This window comes from Moschus berezovskii, chromosome 26 (genome assembly GCF_049115385.1).
Source record: "Moschus berezovskii isolate FMDL1 chromosome 26, NW_MosBer_1.0, whole genome shotgun sequence".
Lineage (NCBI taxonomy): Eukaryota > Metazoa > Chordata > Mammalia > Artiodactyla > Moschidae > Moschus > Moschus berezovskii.
The window spans coordinates 42,417,697-42,445,033 of record NC_142485.1 but is presented as its reverse complement, the minus strand read 5'-3'; the positions used below and the strand labels follow the sequence as shown (position 1 = coordinate 42,445,033).

The following is a 27,337-nucleotide window of genomic DNA, read 5'->3' as shown; positions in this document are numbered from 1 at the left end:
GCGGGAGAGAAGCTGCTGTGTTGCACAGGGAGCCCCATCTGACACTCTGCAATAACCTGGAGGGATGGGTGGGCGGGGGGAGGCCAGGGAGGAACAGGGCATATGTATAATCGTGGCTGATTTATGTTGCTGTGTGGCAGGACCCAACACAACATTATAACATTAAAAATTTTTAATGTTTTGTTAAATTTAAATTTTTAAAATTTTATAATTAATTATAAAAATTTAAAAGAATAAAAAGAGAAACAGCAAGATATCAATAATTTAACATTTGAATAAACTTTATATAACTTAATTTTGCAAACAATTGAAGAGTGGATGTTTATCTTTTCTTTTCTATCTTAAGTCCTATCAAGGTTTCCTGAGAATGCAAGAGCTGAACCAACAAGGAATCAAACTGGCACAGGGGAGCTGGGGGGAAGGGCAAGGGACCAGGTACAGCCCTGAGCCAGTCTCTGGACCCTTGACCCCAGTGCTGTTAAAGAGTCCACTGTCACATCAGTGTCCTGAATCATGTAAAAGCTGTTCCATAAATAACACTCAGAAAAGAATGAGCTCATTTGTAGAAAAAGTGATATTTCTCATCATGCTCACTCAGCATGTTATTTTAAGGAAACAGATAATTTCTTTGAATATGCAAACTGAGAGCTAGGTAAAAGCCAGCAAAATAGAAAATTTTGAAAAGAGTTCTAGAATATTTTAAGAGGCTAAAGTTTTCACATCTTAAAGTTACATTGACACATTTTATTATGAAAAAGGTAACATTAACATAGCATTTAACATTAATTTATTAAAAAAAATAGAATTACTAAGCACCCGCTATTTATGAGCAAAATACAGAAAAATCTGTGCTCTGGCAGAGTGCGCATTCCAGCTGAAGACAAAAGAATAAAATATGAAAGACTGATTACATACAATGTTGGCAGATGACACATGCCGGGGAAGAAAATGCAGAAAGAAAGAAGAACAGGCTTGGGGTGGAATAAACGTGGTCAGAGGGTGCCCTGACTGAGGAGGTGGCCTGTGAAGAAAGACTTGAGACGGAAGAAGGAAGCACTTGGTAATGTGGGCAAGAACTTACAGAAGACAAAACCACCAGGACGAAGGCCAGAGCGAGAGTGGGATGCCAGGGTGGGGAGTGGGCTACTCACTAAGTCGTGCCTGACACCTTGCGACCCCAAGGAGTGCAGCATGCCAAGCGTCCCTGTCCTCCACCACCTCCTGAACTTTGCTCAAACTCATGTCCACTGAGTCGGTCATGCCATCCAGCCATCTGATCCTCTGTCATCCCCTTCTCCTCCTGCCTTCAATCTTTGCCAGCATCAGGGTCTTTTCCAGTGAGTCAGCTCTTCACATCAGGTGGCCAAAGTATTGGAGCTTCAGCTTTAGCTGAATATTCAGGGTTGACTTCCTTTAGGGTTGACTGGTTTGATCTCCGTGCTGTCCAAAGGGACCCTCAAGAGTCTTCTCTGGCACCCCAGTTCGAAAGCATCAATTCTTCAACGTTCAGTCTTCTTTTGGGTCCAACTCTCACACCCATACATGACTACTGGAAAAACCATAACCTTAAACACACAGACCTTCGTTGGCAAAGTGATGCGTCTGCTTTTTAACATGCTGTCTAGATTTATCACAGCTTTTCTTCCAAGGAGCAATCATCTTTCAATTTCATTGCTACAGTCAACCTCCACAGTGATTTTGGAGCCCAAGAAAATAAACATCTGCTGGGGTGGGGAGAAATCTGGTGGGGAGGGTGGGGAGAGAAGGGAGAGAGTCCTGGGCTCTGGGTCTGTGGGGTCAGATCCCATCCAGGCCATGGCCCATCTCTGGTGTGATGAAGGGCCACCCAAGGGCCCCGCACATAGGATGACTTGGGGCCACTTGGCTTTCAGTTTGGGTGCTGGGCTGCTATGTGAGGAGGGGGTTTGGTGGCAGAAAGTGAAACAGGTAAGACCCTGGACAGAACATCAGCAGAGATGTGGTGAAAGGTGGTCAGAACCAGGATGTTTTACAGATAGAGCTGATAGGATATCTTTGTCAATGGGATGTGAGTGCCATGAAGGAAAAGGAAGCTTGTAGGATGATCATAAGGTCATAAGGCTGGGTGGGAAAAATAGACTTGGGGAGAACCAGGTTTTGAAAGTAAACCAGTTCAGTTTTGGACACACAAGTGCAATGCTTATTAGACATCTATGCAGAATAGTTGGAGCTTTAATTGGATATGCAAGTCTGGATCCCATGAGAGAGGTCTCACCAAGGGGTAGAAAGATGAGATCATCAGCACTGTGAAAGCAGATAAAGATAAAAAGACTAAAACCTGGGATGTTCCTATGAATCAGACAGACCAGTCCCTGTTTTTCCAGTTTACTTTCAGGTGGGCAAGGCAGATAAATTAATAAAAAGATAGCCAAGCATGATTTATTCTGAGAACAGGAATCGCAACTGGTTCTCAAGGCAGGTGAGGTGATGAGAGTACAGCAGGGCGGGTGACGGCCATGAGGTCATGAAAATGAACACAGAGTGAGTGAAGAAAGGACAGAGGCAAACAGACAGTCAGTCCACCAGGGTTAACAGTGTGCTCGGTGACAGGCCAGTTCAGTCCAGTTGCTCAATCGTGTCCAACTCTCTGTGACCCCATGAATCACAGCATGCCAGGCCTCCCTGTCCATCACCAACTCCCGGAGTTCACTCAAACTCATGTCCATCGAGTTGGTGATGCCATCGAGCCATCTCATTCTCTGTCGTCCTCTTCTCCTCCCACCCCCAATCCCTCCCAGCATCAGAGTCTTTTCCAGTGAGTCAACTGGTCGCATGAGGTGGCCAAAATAATGGAGTTTCAGCTTGAGCATCAGTCCTTCCAATGAACACCCAGGACCGATCTCCTTCAGAATGGACTGGTTGGATCTCCTTGCAGTCCAAGGGACTCTCAAGAGTCTTCTCCAGCACCACAGTTCAAAAGCATCAATTCTTTGGCGATCAGCTTTCTTCACAGTCCAACTCTCACATCCATACATGACCACGGGAAAAACCATAGCCTTGACTAGACAGACCTTTGTTGCTGAAGCCTGGCTTGGATAATTTTGAGCATGACTTTACTAGCGTGTGAGATGAGTGCAATTGTGCGGTAGTTTGAGCATTGCCTTTCTTTGGGATTGGAATGAAGACTGACCTCTTCCAGTCCTATGGCCACTGCTGAGTTTTCCAAATTTGCTGACATATTGAGTGCAGCACTTTCACAGCATCATCTTTCAGGATTTGAAATAGCTTAATTGGAATTCCATCACCTCCACTAGCTTTGTTCGTAATGATGCTTTCTAAGGCCCACTTGACTTCACATTCCAAGATGTCTGGCTCTAGGTCAGTGATCATGTTATCGTGACTATCATGGTCGTGAAGATCTTTTTTATACAGTTCTTCTGTGTATTCTTGTCACCTCTTCTTAATGTCTTCTGCTTCGTTAGGTCCATACCACTTCTGTCCTTTATTGAGTCCATCTTTGCATGAAATGTTCCCTTGGAATCTCTAATTTTCTTGAAGAGATCTCTTGTTTTTCCTATTCTGTTGTTTTCCTCGATTTCTTTGCATTGATCACTGAGGAAGGCTTTCTTATCTCTCCTTGCTATTCTTTGGAACTCTGCATTCAGATGCTTATATCTTTCCTTTTCTCCTTTGCTTTTCGCTTCTCTTCTTTTCACAGCTATTTGTAAGGCCTCCTCAGGCAGCCATTTTGCTTTTTTGCATTTCTTTTCCATGGGGATGTTCTTGGTCCCTGTCTCCTGTACAATGTCACGAACCTCCGTCCAGAGTTCATCAGGCACTCTATCTATCAAATCTAGTCCCTTCAATCTATTTCTCACTTCCACTGTATAATCATAAGGGATTTGATTTAGGTCATATCTGAATGGTCTAGTGGTTTTCCCTACTTTCTTCAATTTCAGTCTGAATTTGGCAATGAAGAGTTCATGATCTGAGCCACAGTCAGCTCCTGGTCTTGTTTTTTGCTGACTGTATAGAGCTTCTCCATCTTTGGTTGCAAAGAATATAATCAATCTGATTTCTGTGTTGACCATCTGGTGATGTCCATGTGTAGAGTCTTCTCTTGTGTTGTTGGAAGAGGGTGTTTGCTATGACCAGTGCGTTCTCTTGGCAAAACTCTATTAGCCTTTGCCCTGCTTCATTCCATGCTCCAAGGCCAAATTTTCCTGTTACTCCAGGTGTTTCTTGACTTCATATTTTTGCATTCCAGTCCCCTATAATGAGAAGGACATCTTTTTTGGGTGTTCGTTCTAAAAGGTCTTGTAGGTCTTCATAGAACTGTTCTACTTCGGCTTCTTCAGCATTACTGGTTGGGGTATAGGCCTGGATTACTGTAATATTGAATGGTTTGCCTTGGAAACGAACAGAAATCATTCTGTCATTTTTAAGATTGCATCCAAGTACTGCATTTTGGACTCTTTTGTTGACCATGATGGCTACTCCATTTCTTCTAAGAGATTCCTGCCCACAGTAGTAAATATAATGGTCATCTGAGTTAAATACACCCATTCCAGTCCATTTTAGTTCACTGATTCCTAGAATGTCTATGTTCACTCTTGCCATCTCCTGTTTGACCACTTCCAATTTGCCTTGATTCATGGACCTAACATTCCAGGTTCCTATGCAATATTTCTCTTTACAGTACTGGACCTTGCTTCTATCACCAGTCACATCCACAACTGGGTATTGGTTTTGCTTTTGCTCCATCCCTTCATTCCTTCTAGAGTTATTTCTCCACTGATCTCCAGTAACCTACCGACCTGGGGAATTCCTCATTCAGTATCCTATCATTTTGCCCTTTGATACTGTTCATGGGGTTCTCAAGGCATTAGCTCTAGTAATTTTCTCGTAGCGTCTTTAGGGTTTTCTGTGTAGAGGATCATGTCATCTGCAAACAGTGAGAGCTTTACCTTTTTCCAATTTGGATTCCTTTTAATAATTTCATATTTTGTATGGAAATACAAAAAACCTCAAATAGCCAAAGCAATCTTGAGAAAGAAGAATGGAACTGGGGGAATTAACCTGCCGGACTTCAGGCTCTACTACAAAGCCACAGTCATCAAGACAGTATGGTACTGGCATAAAGAAATATAGATCAATAAAACAAAATAGAAATATAGATCAATGGAACAAAATAGAAAGCCCAGAGATAAATCCACATACCTATGGACACCTTATCTTTGACAAGGGAGGCAAGAATATTCAATGGAGAAAAGACAATTTCTTTAACAAGTGGTGTTGGGAAAACTGGTCAACCACTTGTAAAAGAATGAAACTAGAACACTCCCTAACACCGTACACAAAAATAAACTCAAAATGGATTACAGATCTAAATGTAAGACCAGAAACTATAAAACTCCTAGAGGAGAACATAGGCGAAACACTCTCCGACATAAACCACAGCAGGATCCTCCATGACCCACCTCCCAGAATACTGGAAATAAAAGCAAAAATAAACAAATGGGACCTAATTAAAATTAAAAGCTTCTGCACAGCAAAGGAAACTATAAGCAAGGTGAAAAGACAGCCTTCAGAATGGGAGAAAATAATAGCAAATGAAGCAACTGATAAAGGATTAATCTCAAAAATATACAAGCAACTCCTGCAGCTCAATTCCAGAAAAATAAATGACCCAATCAAAAAATAGGCCAAAGAACTAAACAGATATTTCTCCAAAGAAGACATACAGATGGCTAACAAGCACATGAAAAGATGCTCAGTATCACTCATAATCAGAGAAATGCAAATCAAAACCACAATGAGGTACCATTTCACGCCAGTCAGAATGGCTGCTATCCAAAAGTCTAAAAACAAAAATAAATAAATAGAAATTGTAATGGAACTTTTTGACGCATGAAACAGGGCACTCAAAGCCACTGCGCTGGGATAGTGCTGCGGGATGATATGGGGCGGGAGGTGGGCGGGGATTCAGGATGGGGACACATATACACCCATGGCTGGTTCATGTCAATGTATGGCAAAAACCACAGCAATATTGTGAAGTAATTAGCCTCCAATTAAAATAAGTAAATTAATTTTTAAAATAAAAATTAATTAATGGTACTTTTAATTTGTATATAGTGAAATGTCAATGTTTTTCATTTATTGTATCTAGATTTCTTTAGAAAGTTTTCCAAGAATTAAAAAGTGAAATTTCTTAATAGATAAACTGCTTCACTGACTGTGCTTAAAGCCTTTGATTGTGTGGATCACAACAAATTGTGGAAAATTCTTAAAAAGATGGGAATCCCAAACCACTTTATCTGTCCTCTGAGAAATCTGTGTGTTCTTCAATAAGTGGTGCTGGGAAAACTACACAGCTATATGTAAAATAATGAAATTAGAACATTTCTTAAATCCATACACAAAAATAAAATGGACTGAAGACCTAAATGTAAGACCAGAAACTATAAAACTCTCAGAGAAAAACATAGGCAGAACACTTGATGACATAAACCAAAGCAAGATCCTATATGATTCACCTCCTATAGTAATGGAAATAAAAGCAAAAAAAAACAAGTGGGATCTAATTAAACTTAAAAGCTTTTGCACAGCAAAGGAAGCTTCAAACAAGATGAAAAGACAACCCTCAGAATGGGAGAAAATAATTGCAAAGAAAACAACTGATAAGAATCAATTTCCAAAATATACAAGCAGCTCATACAACTCAATACCAGAAAAACAAACAACCCAATCAAAAAGTGGGAAAAAACCCTAAACAAACATTTCTCCAAAGTAGACATACAGATGGCTAACAAACACATGAAAAATACTCAACATCACTCATTATTAGAAAAATGCAAATCAAAACTACACTGAGATACTACCTCACACCAGTCAGAATGGTCATCATCAAAAAGTCTACAAACAATAAATGCTGGAGAGGGTGTGGAGAAAAGGGAATCCTCTTGCATTGCTTGTGAGAATGTAAATTGATACAACTACAGTGGAAGACTGTATGGAGATTCCTCAAAAAAGCTGTGGTACATATACACAATGGAATATTCACTTCAGTTCAGTTCAGTTCAGTTGCTCAGTCGTGTCCGACTTTTTGCAACCCCATGAATCACAGCATGCCAGGCCTCCCTGTCCATCACCAACTCCCGGAGTTCACTCAAACTCATGTCCATTGAGTTGGTGATGCCATGCATCCATCTCATTCTCCGTTGTCCTCGTCTCCTCACGCCCCCAATCCCTCCCAGCATCAGAGTCTTTTCCAGTGAGTCAACTCGTTGCATGAGGTGGCCAAAGTATTGGAGTTTCAGCGTTAGCATCAGTCCTTCCAATGAACACCCAGGATTGATCTCCTTTAGAATGGACTGGTTGGATCTCCTTGCAGTCCAAGGGACTCTCAAGAGTCTTCTCCAGCACCACTGTTCTAAAGCATCAGTTCTTTTATGTAAAATAGATAGCTGATGGGAATTTGCTCTATGACTCAGGGAACACAAATAGGGCCTCTGTAAAAATCTAAAAGGGTGGGATGGGGAAGGAGGTGGGGGGGAGTTTTGGGAAAGAGGGTACATGGGTGTTCCTATGGCTGATTCTTGTTGATGTTTGACAGAAAACAACAAAATTCTGTAAAGCAATTATCCTTCAATTTAAAACAAATAAATTAAAAAAGAAGCAACAGTGAGACATGAAAAATAAGACTGTTTCAATACTGGGAAAGAAGTACATCAAGGCTATATATTGTTACCTGCTTATGTAACTTATATGCAAAGTTAACCATGCAAATCCTGGGCTGGATGAATCACAAGCTTAAATCAAGATTGCCAGGAGAAATACCAACCATCTTAGACATGCAGATGATACCACCCAAACAGTTGAAAGTGAAGAGGAACTAATCAGCTTCTTGATGAAGGTGAAAGAGGAGAGTGAAAAAGCTGGCTTAAACCTCAACATTCATGACACTAAGATGATGGCAACTGGTCCCATCACTTCATGGAAAATAAATGGGGAAAAGGTGGAAAAATGGCAAATTTTCTTTTCTTGGGCTACAAAATCACTGCAGATGGTGACCACAGCCAGGAAATTAAAGTTCCTTGGAAGAAAAGCTATGACAAACCTAGACAGTGTATTATAAAACTGATGAGTTTGCCAACAAAGTTCCTTATAGTGAAAGCTATTGCTTTTCCAGTAGTCATGTGTGAATGTGAGAGTTGGACCATAAAGAGGTCTCAGTGCTAAAGAATTAATGCTTTTGAATTTTGGTGCTGGAGGAGACTCTTGAGAGTTCCTTGGACTGCAAAGAGATCAAACCAGTCAATCCTAAATGAAATCAACCCTGAATATTTACTGGAAGGACTGATGCTGAAGCCGAAGCTCCAATACTTTGGTGATCTGATGCAAAGAGCCAACTTATTGGAAAAGACCCTGATGCTGGGAGAGACCGAAGGCAAGAGGAGAAAGGGGCAACAGAGGACAAGATGGTTGGATGGCATCACCGACTCAATGGACATGAGCAAATTCTGAGACATGGTGAAGGAAGAGAAGCCTGGGAAGCCACAGTGCACGGGGTCTCAGAGAGACGGACGTGACTCGGTGAATGAACAACAACAAATGGATAAACAAAAGGCCAGAGCCAATGACTCATGCATATATAGATCCCTGTGTGACAGAAGAGACCGCAATCAGAGAAGAGAGTGCAACCTTATCAATAAATGGATCCAGGCACTACATATCACATCTTACAAAAATGTTAGATGGGTTTAAAGTATATATTTGACATAAAAAAAAAAAAACTAGCATTCGCTTTCAGGGTGATGAACACGTCCTTAATGATGGTGATGGTTTCATATATGTATAGGTATCTCAGAACATAGTAAAATTTCCACAATAAACAGGCAGTTTATAGTATTTTAATTATACCTCAATAAAGCTGTTAAAAATTTTAAAGGTTTTCAGAAGAAAATAACAGAATATCTTTATGACTTGAGGGTAGTAAGCCTTCTTAAACACTATCTATAAAGCACCGATCACAAATGAATGCATTGAACAAGTAGATTATTTTCAAATGAAAACATGCTATTCTTTAAAAAAAGACCAAGAAGAGGAGGAGGATAGAGGCAGAAGAGAGAAAGCATTCACAATACATGGATTCAACAAAAGAGAGGTCCCCAAATACATAAGCAGGGCTTATTATTCTATAAGAAAAAGGTATGTGACCCAATATAAAAAGGAGGAAGGAAACAAATTATTCATGGAGGAGGGTGTACGCTTAGCCAAACAAGCAGGAAAAGGAGCTCAAGATAACTCAAATGCTCATACAAAGTATCATGGAATAAACAACAGCGGTACATTTATACAGGGAAACATAGATGACAAGGATGAAGGAGGTGCAGTTAAGTGCCATGCCCTGGATGTCACAGTGTATGACTGAGTGAAAGAAGCTGGGAAGAGGAAAGAAACACCCTGTGTGACTTCCTCTACACAGAATCTTTAGGATCAAGGGAGCCGTAGCATTTGTGGGGGCAGTGCCTGGGACAAGGCAGGACTTCTCGGTTGCTGGTCACATTAATCTACTGATCTGTGGGCTTGATCTCACACAACGTGCTTGCTGTGGGAAAATTCATTCTATAAATAGAAGCTCTACCTCACAGAGAACATCCTAGGTAAACTTCAAGCACTAAACAGCCATGTTTTTAAGGTCTAAGAGCTTTCAAACAGAAGTCCCGTTTCAGTCACATCCTGAACCACCCCATAAAATGCTCACCAGCCAAACTGTTTAAATAATTTCTGTGCATCTTCCTGGTTTGCTGGTCCTTTGCGCTCCACCTACCGTCACAGCTGGGCAATGCGTGGTTCCACTGGTGGTTCCTCTCACAGACCAGGGGCTCGTCGTCACTCAGCGTGTAGCCCGGGTCGCAGCTGAAGGTCACTGTGGACCGGATGCCAAAGTGACTGCCGTGCCGGTGCCCATTCACGGGGATCCCAGGATCAAGGCAGGAGTCGGACTCCAGAGTCACACCTGAACACACAGGGAAAACCATCATATGGGGACCTTCCTGGGTTATAGAAAAAATAGTCAGTATCTGTGCCATAATACCAGAGAAGGCAATGGCAAGCCACTCCAGTACTCTTGCCTAGAAAATCCCATGGATGGAGGAGACTGGTAGGCTGCAGTCCGTGGGGTCGCTAAGGGTCAGATACAACTGAGCGACTTCACTTTCACTTTTCACTTTCACACATTGGAGAAGGAAATGGCAACCCACTCCAGTGTTCTTGCCTGGAGAATCCCAGGGACGGGGGAGCCTGGTGGGCTGCCGTCTATGAGGTCACACAGAGTCGGACACGACTGAAGTGACTTAGCAGCAGCAGCAGCAGTGCATAATACATACAAAATATTCCTAGACATGATCAGACCTGGAAAATTAGGGAAGTGAATTCAGTAACCTGTTCATGTGAAGACAAATACATTTTCAAATATTTGCTTTTTCTGTAGATAGGTGTATGCTCTTATATTAATAACCAGGTAGTAGCTAGGGAGTGAAATCTTGAATGATTTGCTGACCTCCCTGAATTTCTCTTCATTTGAAAACCAATCAACTGTACTAAACAAAGTCTAAGTCTGTTTTCTGTCTCTTATCTCTCCTCCTTCTTATATTTGATATACCAGTAGTTTTGGCAATCATACTTCAACTTTCATATATTTGCATACATTCACCCAAGCTTATACACACATCAGGCAAATTAAAACTGCACTGAGGCTGATTTTCTAAAATTGCATTCCACAAATCCATACTTTATTTTTTAAAATTTGCACTTAAGTCAGCCACTTTCAAGATGGCTATAAAATTAGCCTATGCTAAAAGATGTTAAAACATAAAGTGCTATATAAAGTCAAGTAATGATGATCACATCATTTCAAGAGTTTCTCTTCTCTGTCTCTAACATTCCTCTTTATTTTTAGAATAATACATTTTAAAGGATGAGGAAAAAGGGAGTAAGGGAAGAGAATATCATTGCAATGTTTAGGAATTCAAAGGGATTTAAAATCACATAGACTTATGGACTTCCCTGGTGTTCAGTGATAAAGAATCTACCTGCCAATGCAGGAGACATGGGTTCAAACCCTGATCTGGGAAGATTCCACGTGCTGTGGGACAGCCAAGCCCATGGCCACAACTAATGAGCCCAAGCCCTAGAGCCTGGGAGTCACAACAGTTGAAGCCTGAGTGTGCAAAATCCTGTGCTCTGCAATAAGAGAAGCCACCACAATAAGAAGCCTGCACACTGCAACTAGACAGTAGCCCCGGCTTGCCGCAACTAGAGAAAGCCTGAGTAGCAATGAAGATCCAGCATAGCTAAAAATAAATAAATAAATAAAATTTTTTAAAAAAAGACTTGCTGTTGCTATAACTCTCTCAGTAAGATTCAAAACATTGCAATTATGACGAAGTATTAATGAAAACTCTTAAATTATTACCAGTATTCAGATCATTTACTCTCCTAAAATGATATTTGGGATAATTCTGATCATCATATATACTTTACCAAAGTTTGAGCGACATATCTTATGAATATACCCTCCCTTATTCAGTCAAATACACGAATTGCCACTAAGGAATGAGTTTCTTAGATAAATAAGTGATGCAGTTTCCTTAAAGCACCACCATGTGATCAAACCGGCGCAGAAACACAAGCAGGGAGGGCACTTTCAGTGAGACCTTCTGCTGAATTACCAAACCTGAGGGTCATTACAGGAACCCCCAGAACTTGCATCTGGTTTCAGAATTGGCAGGATGAACAAACTTTGCACTGCGTAAGTCTGTGCTCTTTACCTCTCTGGTTAACAGACAACGGAAAGGACTAGTACAGTGAAGTGTTCCAAGGGAAAAATAAGTGAAACAGTGAAAAGAAAAAGAAGCAAAAAAATATATATAGCATCCTTATTCCCAAGAATTATTTTCTTAAAAATTAATCATTCTAACTAAAATCCTCAAACTAACCTATGCCTCTCATCTTAGCAACAGGATATAACTGTCATGGCTTATTGCAAAGTATGGCAGCAAATGCATACATTTCACAGCCCTGCCTGAGCTGCAAATACACCAACAGCAGATGGACAGCGTGTGCCCAAGATCCATCACCCACCTGGCTCCTCTCTCTCAGTGTGTGCACACACACATTCACATTCTACACACACACATTCACTTTCTGCACACATACACGCACACATTCATTTTCTACACACACACATTCTACACACAGCCACATTCACTTTCTACACACACACGCACTTTCTACATACACATTCACTTTCTATACACATCCATTCACTTTCTACACAAAGACACACTCCCTATACACACTCACTTTCTACACACACATGCTTTCTACATAACGCATTCACTTTCTACACACACATTCACTTTCTACCCACACACATTCATTTTCTAAACACATATAATTCACTTTGTAAACACACACTTTCATTTTCTACACACTTTCATTTTCAGCACACACATTCACTTTTTATAACACACATTCACTTTCAACACACTCATTTTCTACACACACATTCACTTCCTACACACAGACATTGACTTTATACACACACATTCACATTCTACACACTCACATAATTCACATTCTACATACATACATTCACTTTCTATACACACATTCACTTTCTATGCACACACACATTTACTTTCTAAACACATTCACTTTGTAAACACACAGTCACTTTCTACATGCACAACTCACTTTCTGCACACACATTCACTTTTTACACATGCACTCACATTCTAAACTCACACATATTCACCTTTTACACACACACACATCTACTTCCTACACAAACACACATACTTTCTACACACACACTCTCACTTTCCACAACCACACACTTTCACTTCCTACACACTTTCAACTTCTACAGACACACTCTCACTGTCTACACAAACACACTCTCATTTTATGCACACACATTCACTTTTTACACATACCTTCACTTTCTACACACACACAGTCACACACTACACACATACATTCACTTTCAACACAGACATATACCTTCACTTTCCACACACATCCACTTTCTAAAACACTTTCACTTTCTACACACTTACATTCACTTTCTACACAGACACATTCATTTCTACACGCACAAACATTCATTTCTACACGCACACACATTCACTTTCTACACATATCCACTTCTTACACACACACTCGCTTTCTACACACACACACACATTCATTTCTACATGCACACACATTCACTTTCTATATACATCCACTTCTTACACACACACTCGCTTTCTACACACACACACACATTCATTTCTACACGCACACACATTCACTTTCTATATACATCCACTTCTTACACACACACTCGCTTTCTACACACACACACACATTCATTTCTACACGCACACACATTCATTCCTACACGCACACACATTCACTTTCTACACACATCCACTTCTTACACACATACTCGCTTTCTACACACACTTTCATTTTCTACAGTAATGCAGTTTCACTTTCTAAAGACACATATCAAATTTCCACCCACAAACATTCACATTTTACACACACAGTTTCTATCCACACACAGTACACTTTCTACTGACACACATTCACTTTCTATACACACATTAACTTTTACACACACATTTACTATCTACACATACACATTCATTTTCTTCATGCACATATTCACATTCTACAACCCACACACTCAGTTTCTACATGTGCACACACTCACTTTCAACACACATTCACTTTCTACACAAACGCAACTCACTTTCCACACACACACACTTCCCACATGAATACACTTTCACTTTCTACACATTTTCACTTTCTACACATAAATGCACATTCTAAACCCACACAGGTTCAATTTTTACACACATTCACTTCCTACACAGACACATATTCTCTTCCTATACACATTCACTTTCTTTTTTAAAAATTAATTAATTTATTTTAATTGGAGGCTAATTACTTTACAATATTGTGGTGGTTTTTGCCATACATTGACAAGAATCAGCCATGGGTGTACATGTATCCACATCCTGAATCCCCCTCCCACCTCCCTCCCCATACCATCCCTCTGTGTCATCCCAATGCACCAGCCCTGAGCATCCTGTATCATGCATCAAACGTTGACTGGCGATTCGTTTCACATATGATAATATACATGTTTCAATGCCATTCTCCCAAATCATCCCACCCTCGCCCTCTCCCACAGAGTCCAAAAGACTGTTCTTTACATCTGTGTCTCTTTTGCTGTCTCGTATACAAGATTATTGTTACCATCTTTCTAAATTCAATATATGTGCACTAATATACTGTATTGGTATTTTTCTTTCTGACTTACTTCACTCTGTATAATAGGCTCCAGTTTCATCTACCTCATTACACCTGATTCAAATGTATTGGTTTTAATGGCTGAGTAATACTCCATTGTGTAAATGTACCACAGCTTTCTTATCCATTTGTCTGCAGATGGACATCTAGGTTGCTTCCATGTCCTGGCTATTGTAAACAGTGCTGTGTTGAACATTGGGGTACATGTGTCTCTTTCAGTCACTTTCAATGCAAACACACACTCACTTTCTACAGCCCCACTTTCATTTTCCACACTCACACACTCACTTTCCAAATACCTTTAATTTCTACAGACACACTTTCACTTTCTACACATATATTTCACATGAATACACTGACAAACAGTCTCATTCCACACCAGCACAGGCATAAACTTTTTAAACACACAAATAGATATTCTATACACACACATTCACCATCTATACACATGCACTTTCAAGACACAACACACACCTTCGCTTTCTACACACACTGTCACTTTCTACACACTCACATTGATTCTGTACACACATTGCCCTGCTACACACATGTACACATTCATTTCTATACATGTACACATTTAGTTTCTACACACACACTCACACATCCACTTTCTATCACACACACCTTTGCTTTCTACACACACTTTCACCCTATACACTCACATTTTCATTCTCCACACACACTTTCACTTTCCACACTTTCAGCTTATGTATAGTCACTTTCACTTTCCTCACATTTATTCACATTTTAAACACACACATTCACATAACACACAGACATTCACTTTCTACACGCAGATAATATTCACTTTCCACACATGCAGTTTCGCTTTCTACAACAATTCACTTTCTACACACAGTTCCACATTTAATACTCCTAAGCCTTCACTTTCTACACACACACACATTCACTTTCTGCACATACAGGCATTTTCTATACACACTTTTTCACTTCTTACACACATACTGTTACATTTGCTACATACATGTTCACATTCTACAGCAACACAAACCACTTTTTACACACACTTTCACTTCCTATACTCACACCTTCACTTTCTACACAAATACACTTTCACTTCCTACACTTTTTACTTCCAACACACACATGCACTTTCTAAACTCACACATGTTTACATTTTACACTAACACATCTTCACTCCAGACACAGACACATATTCACTTTTTACACACATGTTCACTTTCTACACAAACATAATCACTTTCTACACACAAACTTTCACTCTCCACACTCACACACTTTCCCTTTCTATAGACACACTTTCACTTTCCACACACACATTTTACATTATACAAACATTCTCTACATTCACACATAGACTTTCTATACACACACATTCACTATCTACACACATTCGCTATCTTCACACAAAACACTTGTTCACTTTCTACATATACACTTTCACTGTCTACTCTCACACACACTTTTACTTTCTACACACACGCATTCATTCTACACACGTTCACCTTCTACACACATACACATTCATTTCTACACACATACACTTTCAGTTTCTGTACACACACAGTTTCACTATCTACACAACCACACACCCTTTCTACACACACTTTTGCTTTCTATGCACATACACATTCACATTCTACAAACACACATTCACTTTCTATCTAAACATTCACTTTCTACACACAGACTTTCACTTTCTACAAACACATATCATATTCTACACTCACAAACATTCTCATTCTACAGCCACACACACACACTTTCTGCGCACACACATTAAGCACCTACACACATTCTCTTTTCACACACACATACACATTCATTTCTAAACACACACAATCAGTTTCTACACACATTCACTTGCTACATACACTCTTTCACTTTCTACACATGTACTTTCACTTTCCACACACACCGATTCATTTTGACACATTCACATTCTAGACACACACACACTTTCACTTTCACACATACACACATTCACTTCCCACACACTTTCACTTTCTACATACACTTCACTTTCTATACATTCACTTTCTACACACTTCTATTTTCTACACACACATATTCACATTTACACACACACAATTACATTCTACACTCACATTCTCATTCTACAAACCCACAGATATAAACATTCTAAACAGATATTCACTGTCTACACACGTTCACTTTCTACATCACACTCACATTGTACACATACCCATGCATTTTCAAGAACACACACATTTATTTCTACACACACACATTCATTTCTACACACACATTCACTTTCTATGCACACATACACTTTCTACACACATAAACTCACTTTCTACACACTCTCTTTCTACAACCACACACTTCCCCCTTCTGAACCCACGCACTTTCACTTTCTACACACTTTCATTCCGTATACACACTTTCACTCTGTACACACATTCACTTTCTACACATACTTTCATTGTTTATACAAATTTACCTTCTACAAACACTCACTTTCTACACATACACACTGTCCACATACACACATTCACATTCTTCACCCATACCCACAAAAATTCACTTTCAACACACGTATACACTTAGCCACTTTCTACACACACATTCACTTTCCACACACAGACACATTCACTTATGTATGCACACACATTCACTTTCTACATACAGATTCACTTTCCAAATACTTTTAATTTCTATACACGCTTTCACTTTCCACACTACCACACTCACTTTCCACACACACATTCACCTTCTACATACACACATACACATTCATTTCTACACATAAATTCACTTTCTACACAGACACATACACTTTTTATACACACACACATTCAATATCCACACACAATTTACTCTTCACACAAACACACACATACTCTCTTTCAACACACATGTTCACTTTCTACACTCATACACTTTCACTTTCTACACACACTTTAACTTTCTACACTCATACACATTTACCTCCCACACTTTCACTGTCGACACAAACACACTTTCACTTGCTACATGTACATTCACTATGAACTCACATCCACATTAAACAAACACAGACACATTCACTTTCTACAAGCATGCTGACTTTCTACACACTTTTACTTTCTACACTCATACTTTCGCTTTCCACACATGCTTTCACTTTCTAAGGCAGTGATTACAAGGTTTCACAACACATCAGTGCTTGCACAGAGCATGGCCTGCACACAGTGGATACATAATACTGGCTGATTGATTTTGTAACTGAAGGGTAACAGAAGAATTCCCTCAGACGAAGAATCTCTGTCAAACTGGTACACAAATAAAAGAGAGAGAAGACAGTAAATTACATCCAAGTGTTCATCAGTCCCTAAAACTGTTCATTCTCCTGAGTTTCACCCAAATCTACATTCAAAGGCCAACTAGTTTTCCTGAAAATGTGTGAGATCGGGAGGAGAGAATGCATTTAGTTGATCAATGATGAAAAGTTAAGTTCAGTCATTCATCATGTCCGACTCTTTGCAACCCCGTGGACTACAGCATGACAGCTTCCCAGTCCATCACCAATGCCCAGGGCTTGCTAAAACTCATGTCCATTGAGTCGGTGATGCCATACAACAATCTCATCCTCTGTCATCCCCTTCTCCTCCTGCCTTTAATCTCTCCCAACATCAGGGTCTTTTCCAATGAGTCAGTCTGTCACATCAGGTGGTCAAAGTATTGGAGCTTCAGCATCAGTGCTTCTAGTGAATATTCAGGAATGATTTCCTTTAAGGTTGACTGGTTTGATCTCCTTACTGTCCAAAGGGACTCTCAGGAATCTTCCCCAACACCACTGTTCAAAAGCATCAATTCTTTGGCACTTAGCTTTCTTTATGGTCCAACTCTCACATCCATACATGACCACTGGAAAAACAATAGCTTTGACTATACAGACCTTGGTTGGTAAAGTAATATCTCTGCTTTTAAATATGCTATCTAGGTTTGTCATAGCTTTTCTTGCAATGGATAAGCATCTTTTAATTTCATGGATGCAGTCACCATCTGCAGTGATTTTGGAGTCCAAGAAAATAAATTCTGTTAGTTTCCATTTTTTCCACATCTATTTGCCATGAAGTGATGGGACTGGATGCCACAAGTTTAGTTTTTTTGAATGTTGAGTTTTAAGCCAGCTTTTCCACTCTCCTCTTCTGCTTTCATCAAGAGGTTCTTAAGTTCTTCATCACTTTCTACCATAAGGGTCGTGTATTCTGCATATCTGAGGTTACTGATATTTCTCCCAGCAATCCTGATTCCAGCTTGTGCTTCATTCAGCCTGGCATTGACACTTACTGTACTCTGCATATAAATTAAATAAGCAAGGTGACAATATATAACTTTGATGTACCCCATGCCTAATTTGGGACCAGTCCATTGGTCCATGTCTGGTTCTAACTATTGCTTCTTGACCTGCATACAGGTTTCTCAGGAGGCAGTTAAGGTGGTCTTGTATTCCCATCTTTTAAAAAATTTTCCACAGTTTGCTGTGATCCACACAGTCTTTGGCATAGTCTGTTGGATTTGGCAGTTAATAAAGCAGAGGTAGATGTTTTTCTGGAACTCTCTTACTTTTTTGATGATCCAGCAGATGTTGGCAATTTGATCTCTGGTTCCTCTGCCTTTTCTAAATCCAACTTGAATATCTGGAAGTTCTCAGTTCACATACTATTGAAACCTAGCTTGGAGAATTTTGAGCATTACTTAGCTTGCCTGTGAAACAAGTGAAATTGTGTGGTAGTTCGAACATCCTTTGGCAACGCCTTTCTTTGGGATTGGAATAAAAACTGACCCTTTCCAGTCCTGTGGCCACTGCTGAGTTTCCAAATTTGCTGCTACACTGAGTGCATCACTTTAACAGCACCATCTTTTCAGTTTTGAGATACCTCAGCTGGAATTCCAGGGCTTCCCTGATAGCTCTGGTAAAGAATCTTCCTTGAACTGAGGTGTCCCTGGTTCGATTCCTGGGTTGGGAAGATCCCCTGGAGAAGGGCTAGGCTACCCACGCGAGAGACGCCGGCCCCGGCGGCGCAGACGCGACGCGAGAGACGCCGGCCCCGGCGGCGCAGACGCGACGCGAGAGACGCCGGCCCCGGCGGCGCAGACGCGACGCGAGAGACGCCGGCCCCGGCGGCGCAGACGCGACGCGAGAGACGCCGGCCCCGGCGGCGCAGACGCGACGCGAGAGACGCCGGCCCCGGCGGCGCAGACGCGACGCGAGAGACGCCGGCCCCGGCGGCGCAGACGCGACGCGAGAGACGCCGGCCCCGGCGGCGCAGACGCGACGCGAGAGACGCCGGCCCCGGCGGCGCAGACGCGACGCGAGAGACGCCGGCCCCGGCGGCGCAGACGCGACGCGAGAGACGCCGGCCCCGGCGGCGCAGACGCGACGCGAGAGACGCCGGCCCCGGCGGCGCAGACGCGACGCGAGAGACGCCGGCCCCGGCGGCGCAGACGCGACGCGAGAGACGCCGGCCCCGGCGGCGCAGACGCGACGCGAGAGACGCCGGCCCCGGCGCAACGAGCCACGCAAAGAGGTGCGGCCGTGAGGAGCTACCCCACGCCTGAGGCCAGGGCCGGCGGCCGAGAGGAGCTACCCCACGTCCAACAGGCGGTGGCTGCGCGGGCGCAGGAGGGCCGAGAGGAGCTACTCCGCGTTCAAGGTCAGGAGGGGGGGCCTTGAGGAGCTACCCCTCGTCCAAGGTAAGGTACAGCAGCTGCACTTTGCTGGAGCGGCTGTGAAGAGATTTTCCACGACCAAGGTAAGAGAAACCGAAATAAGACGGTAGGTATTGCTAGGGGGCACCAGAGGGCAGACAAACTGAAATCATAATCACAGGAAACTAGCTGATCTAATCACATGGACCACAGCCGAATGTGGTCCCCTGGAGAAGGGAATGGCAAACCACTTCAGTATACTTGCCTTGAGAACCTCGTGAACAGTAACAAAGGGCAAAATGATAGGATACTGAATGAGGAATTCCCCAGGTCGGTAGGTGCCCAGTATGCTACTGGAGCTCAGTGGAGAAATAACTATAGAAGGAATAAAGGGATGGAGCAAAAGCAAAACCAATACCCAGTTGTGGATGTGACCAATGATAGAAACAAGGTCCGATGCTGTAAAGAGCAATATTGCATAGGAACCTGGAATGTTAGGTCCATGAATCAAGGCAAATTGGAAGTGGTCAAACAGGAGATGGCAAGAGTGAATGTCGACATTCTAGGAATCAGTGAACTAAAATGGACTGGAATGGGTGAATTTAACTCCGATGACCATTATATCTACTACTGTGGGCAGGAATCCCTTAGAAGAAATGGAGTAGCCATCATGGTAAACAAAAGAGTCCGAAATGCAGTACTTGGATGCAATCTTAAAAATGACAGGATGATTTCTGTTCGTTTCCAAGGCAAACCATTCAATATTACAGTAATCCAGGCCTATGCCCCAACCAGTAATGCTGAAGAAGCCGAAGTTAATCGGTTCTATGAAGACCTACAAGACCTTTTAGAACTAACACCCAAAAAAGATGTCCTTTTCATTATAGGTGACTGGAATGCAAAAGTAGGAAGTCAAGAAACACCTGGAGTAACTGGCAAATTTGGCCTTGGAGCACGGAATGAAGCAGGGCAAAGGCTAATAGAGTTTTGTTAAGAGAATGCACTGGTCATAGCAAACACCCTCTTCCAACAACACAAGAGAAGACTCTACACATGGACATCACCAGATGGTCAACACCGAAATCAGATTGATTATATTCTTTGCAACCAAAGATGGAGAAGCTGTATACAGTTAGCGAAAACAAGACCAGGAGCTGACTATGGCTCAGATCATGAACTCCTTATTGCGAAGTTCAGACTTAAATTGAAGAAAGTAGGGAAAACCACTAGACCATTCAGATATGACCTCAATCAAATCCCTTATGATTATGCAGTGGAAGTGAGAAATAGATTTAAGGGACTAGATCTGATTGATAGAGTGCCTGATGAACTCTGGACAGAGGTTCGTGACATTGTACAGGAGACAGGGACCAAGACCATCCCCATGGAAAAGAAATGCAAAAGAGCGAAATGGCTGTCTGAGGAGGCCTTACAAATAGCTGTAAAAAGAAGAGAGGCGAAAAGCAAAGGAGAAAAGGAAAGATATAAGCATCTGAATGCAGAGTTCCAAAGAATAGCAAGGAGAGATAAGAAAGCCTTCCTCAGTGATCAATGCAAAGAAATAGAGGAAAACAACAGAATAGGAAAAACAAGAGACCTCTTCAAGAAAATTAGAGATTCCAAGGGAACTTTTCATGCAAAGATGGGCTCGATAAAGGACAGAAATGGTATGGACCTAACAGAAGCAGAAGATATTAAGAAGAGGTGGCAGGAATACACAGAAGAACTGTACAAAAAAGATCTTCACGACCAAGATAGTCACGATAATGTGATCACTGACCTAGAGCCAGACATCTTGGAATGTGAAGTCAAGTGGGCCTTAGAAAGCATCACTACGAACAAAGCTAGTGGTGGTGATGGAATTCCAGTTGAGCTATTTCAAGTCTTGAAAGATGATGCTGTGAAAGTGCTGCACTCAATATGCCAGCAGATTTGGAAAACTCAGCAGTGGCCACAGGACTGGAAGAGGTCAGTCTTCATTCCAATCCCAAAGAAAGGCAATGCCAAAGAATGCTCAAACTACCGCACAATTGCACTCATCTCACACGCTAGTAAAGTCATGCTCAAAATTCTCCAAGCCAGGCTTCAGCAGTATGTAAACCGTGAACTCCCAGATGTTCAAGCAGGTTTCAGAAAAGGCAGAGGCACCAGAGATCAAATTGCCAACATCCGCTGGATCATGGAGAAAGCAAGAGAGTTTCAGAAAAACATCTATTTCTGCTTCATTGACTATGCCAAAGCCTTTGACTGTGTCGATCACAATAAACTGTGGAACATTCTGAAAGAGATGGGAATCCCAGACCACCTGACCTGCCTCTTGAGAAACCTGTATGCAGGTCAGGAAGCAACAGTTAGAACCGGTCATGGAACAACAGACTGGTTCCAAATAGGAAAAGGAGTGCGTCAAGGTTGTATATTGTCACCTTGCTTATTTAACTTATATGCAGACTACATCATGAGGAACGCTGGGCTGGAAGAAGCACAAGCTGGAATCAAGATTGCTGGGAGAAATATCAATAACCTCAGATATGCAGATGACACTACCCTTATGGCAGAAAGTGAAGAGGAACTCAAAAGCCTCTTGATGAAAGTGAAAGAGGAGAGTGAAAAGGTTGGCTTGAAGCTCAACATTCAGAAAACAAAGATCATGGCATCTGGTCCCATCACTTCATGGGAAATAGATGGAAAAACAGTGGAAACAGTGTCAGACTTTGTTTTTTTGGGCTCCAAAATCACTGCAGATGCTGATTGCAGCCATGAAATTAAAAGACGCTTGCTCCTTGGAAGGAAAGTTATGACCAACCTTGATAGTATATTAAAAAGCAGAGACATTACTTTGCCGACCAAGGTCCGTCTAGTCAAGGCAATGGTTTTTCCCGTGGTCATGTATGGATGTGAGAGTTGGACTGTGAAGAAAGCTGATCGCCGAAGAATCGATGCTTTTGAACTGTGGTGTTGGAGAAGACTCTTGAGAGTCCCTTATACTGCAAGGAGATCCAACCAGTCCATTCTAAAGGAGATCAATCCTGGATGTTCATTGGAGGGACTGATGCTAAAGCTGAAACTCCAATACTTTGGCCACCTCATGAGACGAGTTGACTCACTGGAAAAGACTCTGATGCTGGGAAAGGTTGGGGGCGGGAGGAGAAGGGGACGACGGAGAATGAGATGGCTGGATGGCATCACCGACTCTGTGGACATGAGTTTGAGTGTACTCCGGGAGTTGGTGATGGACAGGGAGGCCTGGCGTGCTGTGATTCATGGGGTCGCGGAGAGTTGGACACGACTGAGCGACTGAACTGAACTGAACTGAACTGAACCCACTCTGGTATTCTTGGGCTTCCCTTGTGGCTCAGCTGATAAACAATCCACCTGTAATGTAGGAGACCTGGGTTCGATCCCTGGGTTGGGATGATTCCCCTGGAGAAGGGAAAGGCTACCCTCTCCAGTATTCTGGCCTGGAGAATTCAATGGAATATATAGTCCATGGGGTCACAAAAAGTTGGACAAGACTGAGCAACTTTCACTTTCATGCTGGAATTCCATCACCTCCACTACCTTTGCAATGATGCTTCCTAAGGCCCAGCTGACTTCACATTCCAGGAAGTCTGGCTCTAGGTGACTGATCACACCATCTTGGTTATCTGGGTCATGAAGATATTTTTTGTATAGTTCTTCTGTGCACTCTTGCCAAAAATTTAGAGAAGAGCTAACACCTACCTTACTCAAACTCTTCCAGAAAATTGTAGAGGAAGATAAACTTCCAAGCTCATTCTGTGAGGCCACCATTACCCTAATACCAAAACCTGACAAAGATGCCACAAATAAAGAAAACTACAGGCCAATATCACTGATGAACATAAATGCAAAAATCCTTAACAAAATTCTAGCAATCAGAACCCAACAACACATTAAAAAGATCATACATCATGACCAAGTGGGCTTTATCCCAGAGATGCAAGGATTCTTCAATATCCGCAAATCAATCAATGTAATACACCACATTAACAAATTGAAAAATAAAAACCATATGATTATCTCAATAGATGCATAGAAAGCCTTTGACAAAATTCAACATCCATTTATGATCAAAACCCTCAGAAGGCGGGAATAGAAGGAACATTCCTCAACATAATAAAAGCTATATATGACAAACCCACAGCAAACATTATCCTCAACGGTGAAAAATTGAAAGCGTTTCCCCTAAAGTCAGGAACAAGATAAGGGTGCCCACTCTCACCACTACTATTCAACATAGTTTTGGAAGTTTTGGCTACAGCAATCAGAGCAGAAAAAGACATAAAAGGAATCCAAATTGGAAAAGAAGAAGTAAAACTCTCAATGTTTGCAGATGACATGGTCCTCTACACAGAAAACCCTAAAGACTCTACCAGAAAATTACTAGAGCTGATCAATGAATATAGTAAAGTTGCAGGATATAAAATCACACAGAAATCCCTTGCATTCCTATACACTAATAATGAGAAAATAGAAAGAGAAATTAGGGAAACAATTCCATTCACCATTGCAACAGAAAGAATAAAATACTTAGGAATATATCTATGTAAAGAAAGAAAAGACCTATACATAGAAAACTATAAAACACTGGTGAAAGAGATCCGAGAGGACACTTAAAAGATGGAGAAATATACCGTGTTCATTAATTGGAAGAATAAATATTGTGAAAATGAATATATTACCCAAAGTAATTTATAATCCCTATCAAGCTACCAACAGTGTTTTTCACAGAGCTAGAACAAATAATTTCACAGTTTATATGGAAATACAAAAAACCTCGAATAGCAAAGAAATCTTGAGAAAGAAGAATGGAACTGGGAGAATGAACCTGCTGGACTTCAGGCTCTACTACAAAGTCACAGTCATCAAGACAGCATGGTACTGGTATAAAGACAGAAATATAGATCAATGGAACAAAATAGAAAGCCCAGAGATAAATCCAAGCTCCTATGGATACCTTACCTTTGACAGGGGAGGCAAGAATATTAAATGGAGAAAAGACAATCTCTTTAACAAGTAGTGCTGGGAAAACTTGTCAACCACTTGTAAAAGAATGAAACTAGAACAGTCCCTAACACCATACATAAAAATAAACACAAAATGGATTAAAGATCTAAACGTAAGACCAGAAACTGTAAAACCCCTAGAAGAGAACATAGGCAAACACTCTCCGACATAAATCACAGCAGGATCCTCCAAGACACACCTCCCAGAATATTGGAAATGAAAGCAAAAATAAATGAATGGGGCCTAATTAAAATAAATATGCCAGCAAATTTGGAAAACTCAACAGTGGCCACAGGACTGGAAAAGGTCAGCCTTCATTCCAATCCCAAAGAAAGGCAATGCCAAAGAATGCTCAAACTACCGCACAATTGCACTCATCTCACATGCTAGTAAAGTCATGCTCAAAATTCTCCAAGCCAGGCTTCAGCAATATGTGAACTGTGAAATCCCAGATGTTCAAGCTGGTTTTAGAAAAGGCAGAGGCACCAGAGTTCAAATTGCCAACATCTGCTGGATCATGGAGAAAGCAAGAGAGCTCCAGAAAAACATCTATTTCTGCTTCATTGACTATGCAAAAGCCTTTGACTGTGTAGATCACAATAAACTGTGAAAAATTCTGAAAGAGATGGGAATACCAGACCACCTGACCTGCCTCTTGAGAAACTTGTATGCAGGTCAGGAAGCAATAGTCAGAACTGTACATGGAACAACAGACTGGTTACAAATAGGAAAAGGAGTACGTCAAGGCTGTATGTTGTCACCCTGCTTATTTAACTTCTATGCAGAGTACATCATGAGGAATGCTGGGCTGGAAGAAGCACAAGCTGGAATCAAGATTGCTGGGAGAAATATCAATAACCTCAGATATGCAGATGACACCACCCTTATGGCAGAAAATGAAGAGGAACTCAAAAGCCTCTTGATGAAAGTGAAAGAGGAGAGTGAAAAGGCTGGCTTGAAGCTCAACATTCAGAAAACAAAGATCATGGCATCTGGTCCCAACACTTCATGGGAAATAGATGGAAAAACAGTGGGGACAGTGTCAGACTTTATTTTTTGAGGCTCCAAAATCACTGCAGATGCTGATTGCAGCCATGAAATTAAAAGACGCTTACTCCTTGGAAGGAAAGTTATGACCAACCTTGATAGTATATTAAAAAGCAGAGACATTACTTTGCCAACAAAGGTCCATCTAGTCAAGGCTATGGTTTTTCCCGTGGTCATGTATGGATGTGAGAGTTGGACTAGAAGAAAGCTGATCGCTGAAGAATTGGTGCTTTTGAACTGTGGTGCTGGAGAAGGCTCTTGAGAGTCCCTTGGATGGCAAGGAGATCCAACCAGTCCATTCTAAAGGAGATCAATCCTGGGTGTTCATTGGAAGGACTGATGCTAAAGCTGAAACTGCAATACTTTAGTCACCTCATGCGATGAGTTGACTCACTGGAAAAGACTCTGATGCTGGGAAAGGTTTAGGGTGGGAGGAGAAGGGTCAACAGAGAATGTGATGGCTGGATGGCATCACCGACTCTATGGACATGAGTTTGAGTGAACTCCGGGATTTGGTGATAGACAGGGAGGCCTGGCGTGCTGTGATTCATGGGGTCGCAGAGAGTCGGACAAGATTGAGCAACTGAACTGAACTGAATTAAAACCAAAAGCTTCTGCACAGCAAAGGAAACTATAAGCAAGGTGAAAAGACAGTTGTCAGAATGGGAGAAAATAATAGCAAATGAAGCAACTGACAAAGGATTAATCTCAAAAACATACAAGCAACTCCTGCAGCTCAATTTCAGAAAAATAAACGACCCAATCAAAAAATGGGTCAAAGAACTAAACAGACATTTCTCCAAAGAAGACATACAGATGGCTAACAAACACATGAAAAGATGCTCAACATCACTCATAATCAGAGAAATGCAAATCAAAACCACAATGAGGTACCATTTCACGCTAGTCAGAATGGCTGCTATCCAAATGTCTACAAGCAATAAACGCTGGAGAGGGTGTGGAGAAAAGGGAACCCTCTTACACTGTTGGTGGGAATGCAAACTAGTACAGCCACTGTGGTTAACAGTGTGGAGATTCCTTAAAAAACTAGAATAGAACTGCCATACGACCCAGCAATAGCACTCCTGGGTATGCACACCGAGGAAACCAGAATTGAAAGAGACACATGTAGTCCAATGTTCATCGCAGCACTGTTTATAATAGCCAGGACATGGAAGCAACCTAGATGTCCATCTGCAGATGAATGGATAAGAAAGCTTTGGTACATTTACACAATGGAATATTACTCAGCAATTAAAAA

At 41.5% G+C, this 27,337-nt stretch overlaps 1 protein-coding gene across 1 annotated transcript in view; it reads right to left on the bottom strand.

Moving 5' to 3' along the window:
* Nucleotides 1-27,337, bottom strand: part of CSMD1 (CUB and Sushi multiple domains 1) — a 1,848,896-nt gene that overhangs the window by 382,519 nt on the left and 1,439,040 nt on the right. Inside the window, exon 19 of the mRNA XM_088832674.1 lies at nt 9,815-10,003. Within this exon, the coding sequence (XP_088688800.1) occupies nt 9,815-10,003 (189 nt within the window). The remainder of the gene's footprint in view (nt 1-9,814; nt 10,004-27,337) is intronic.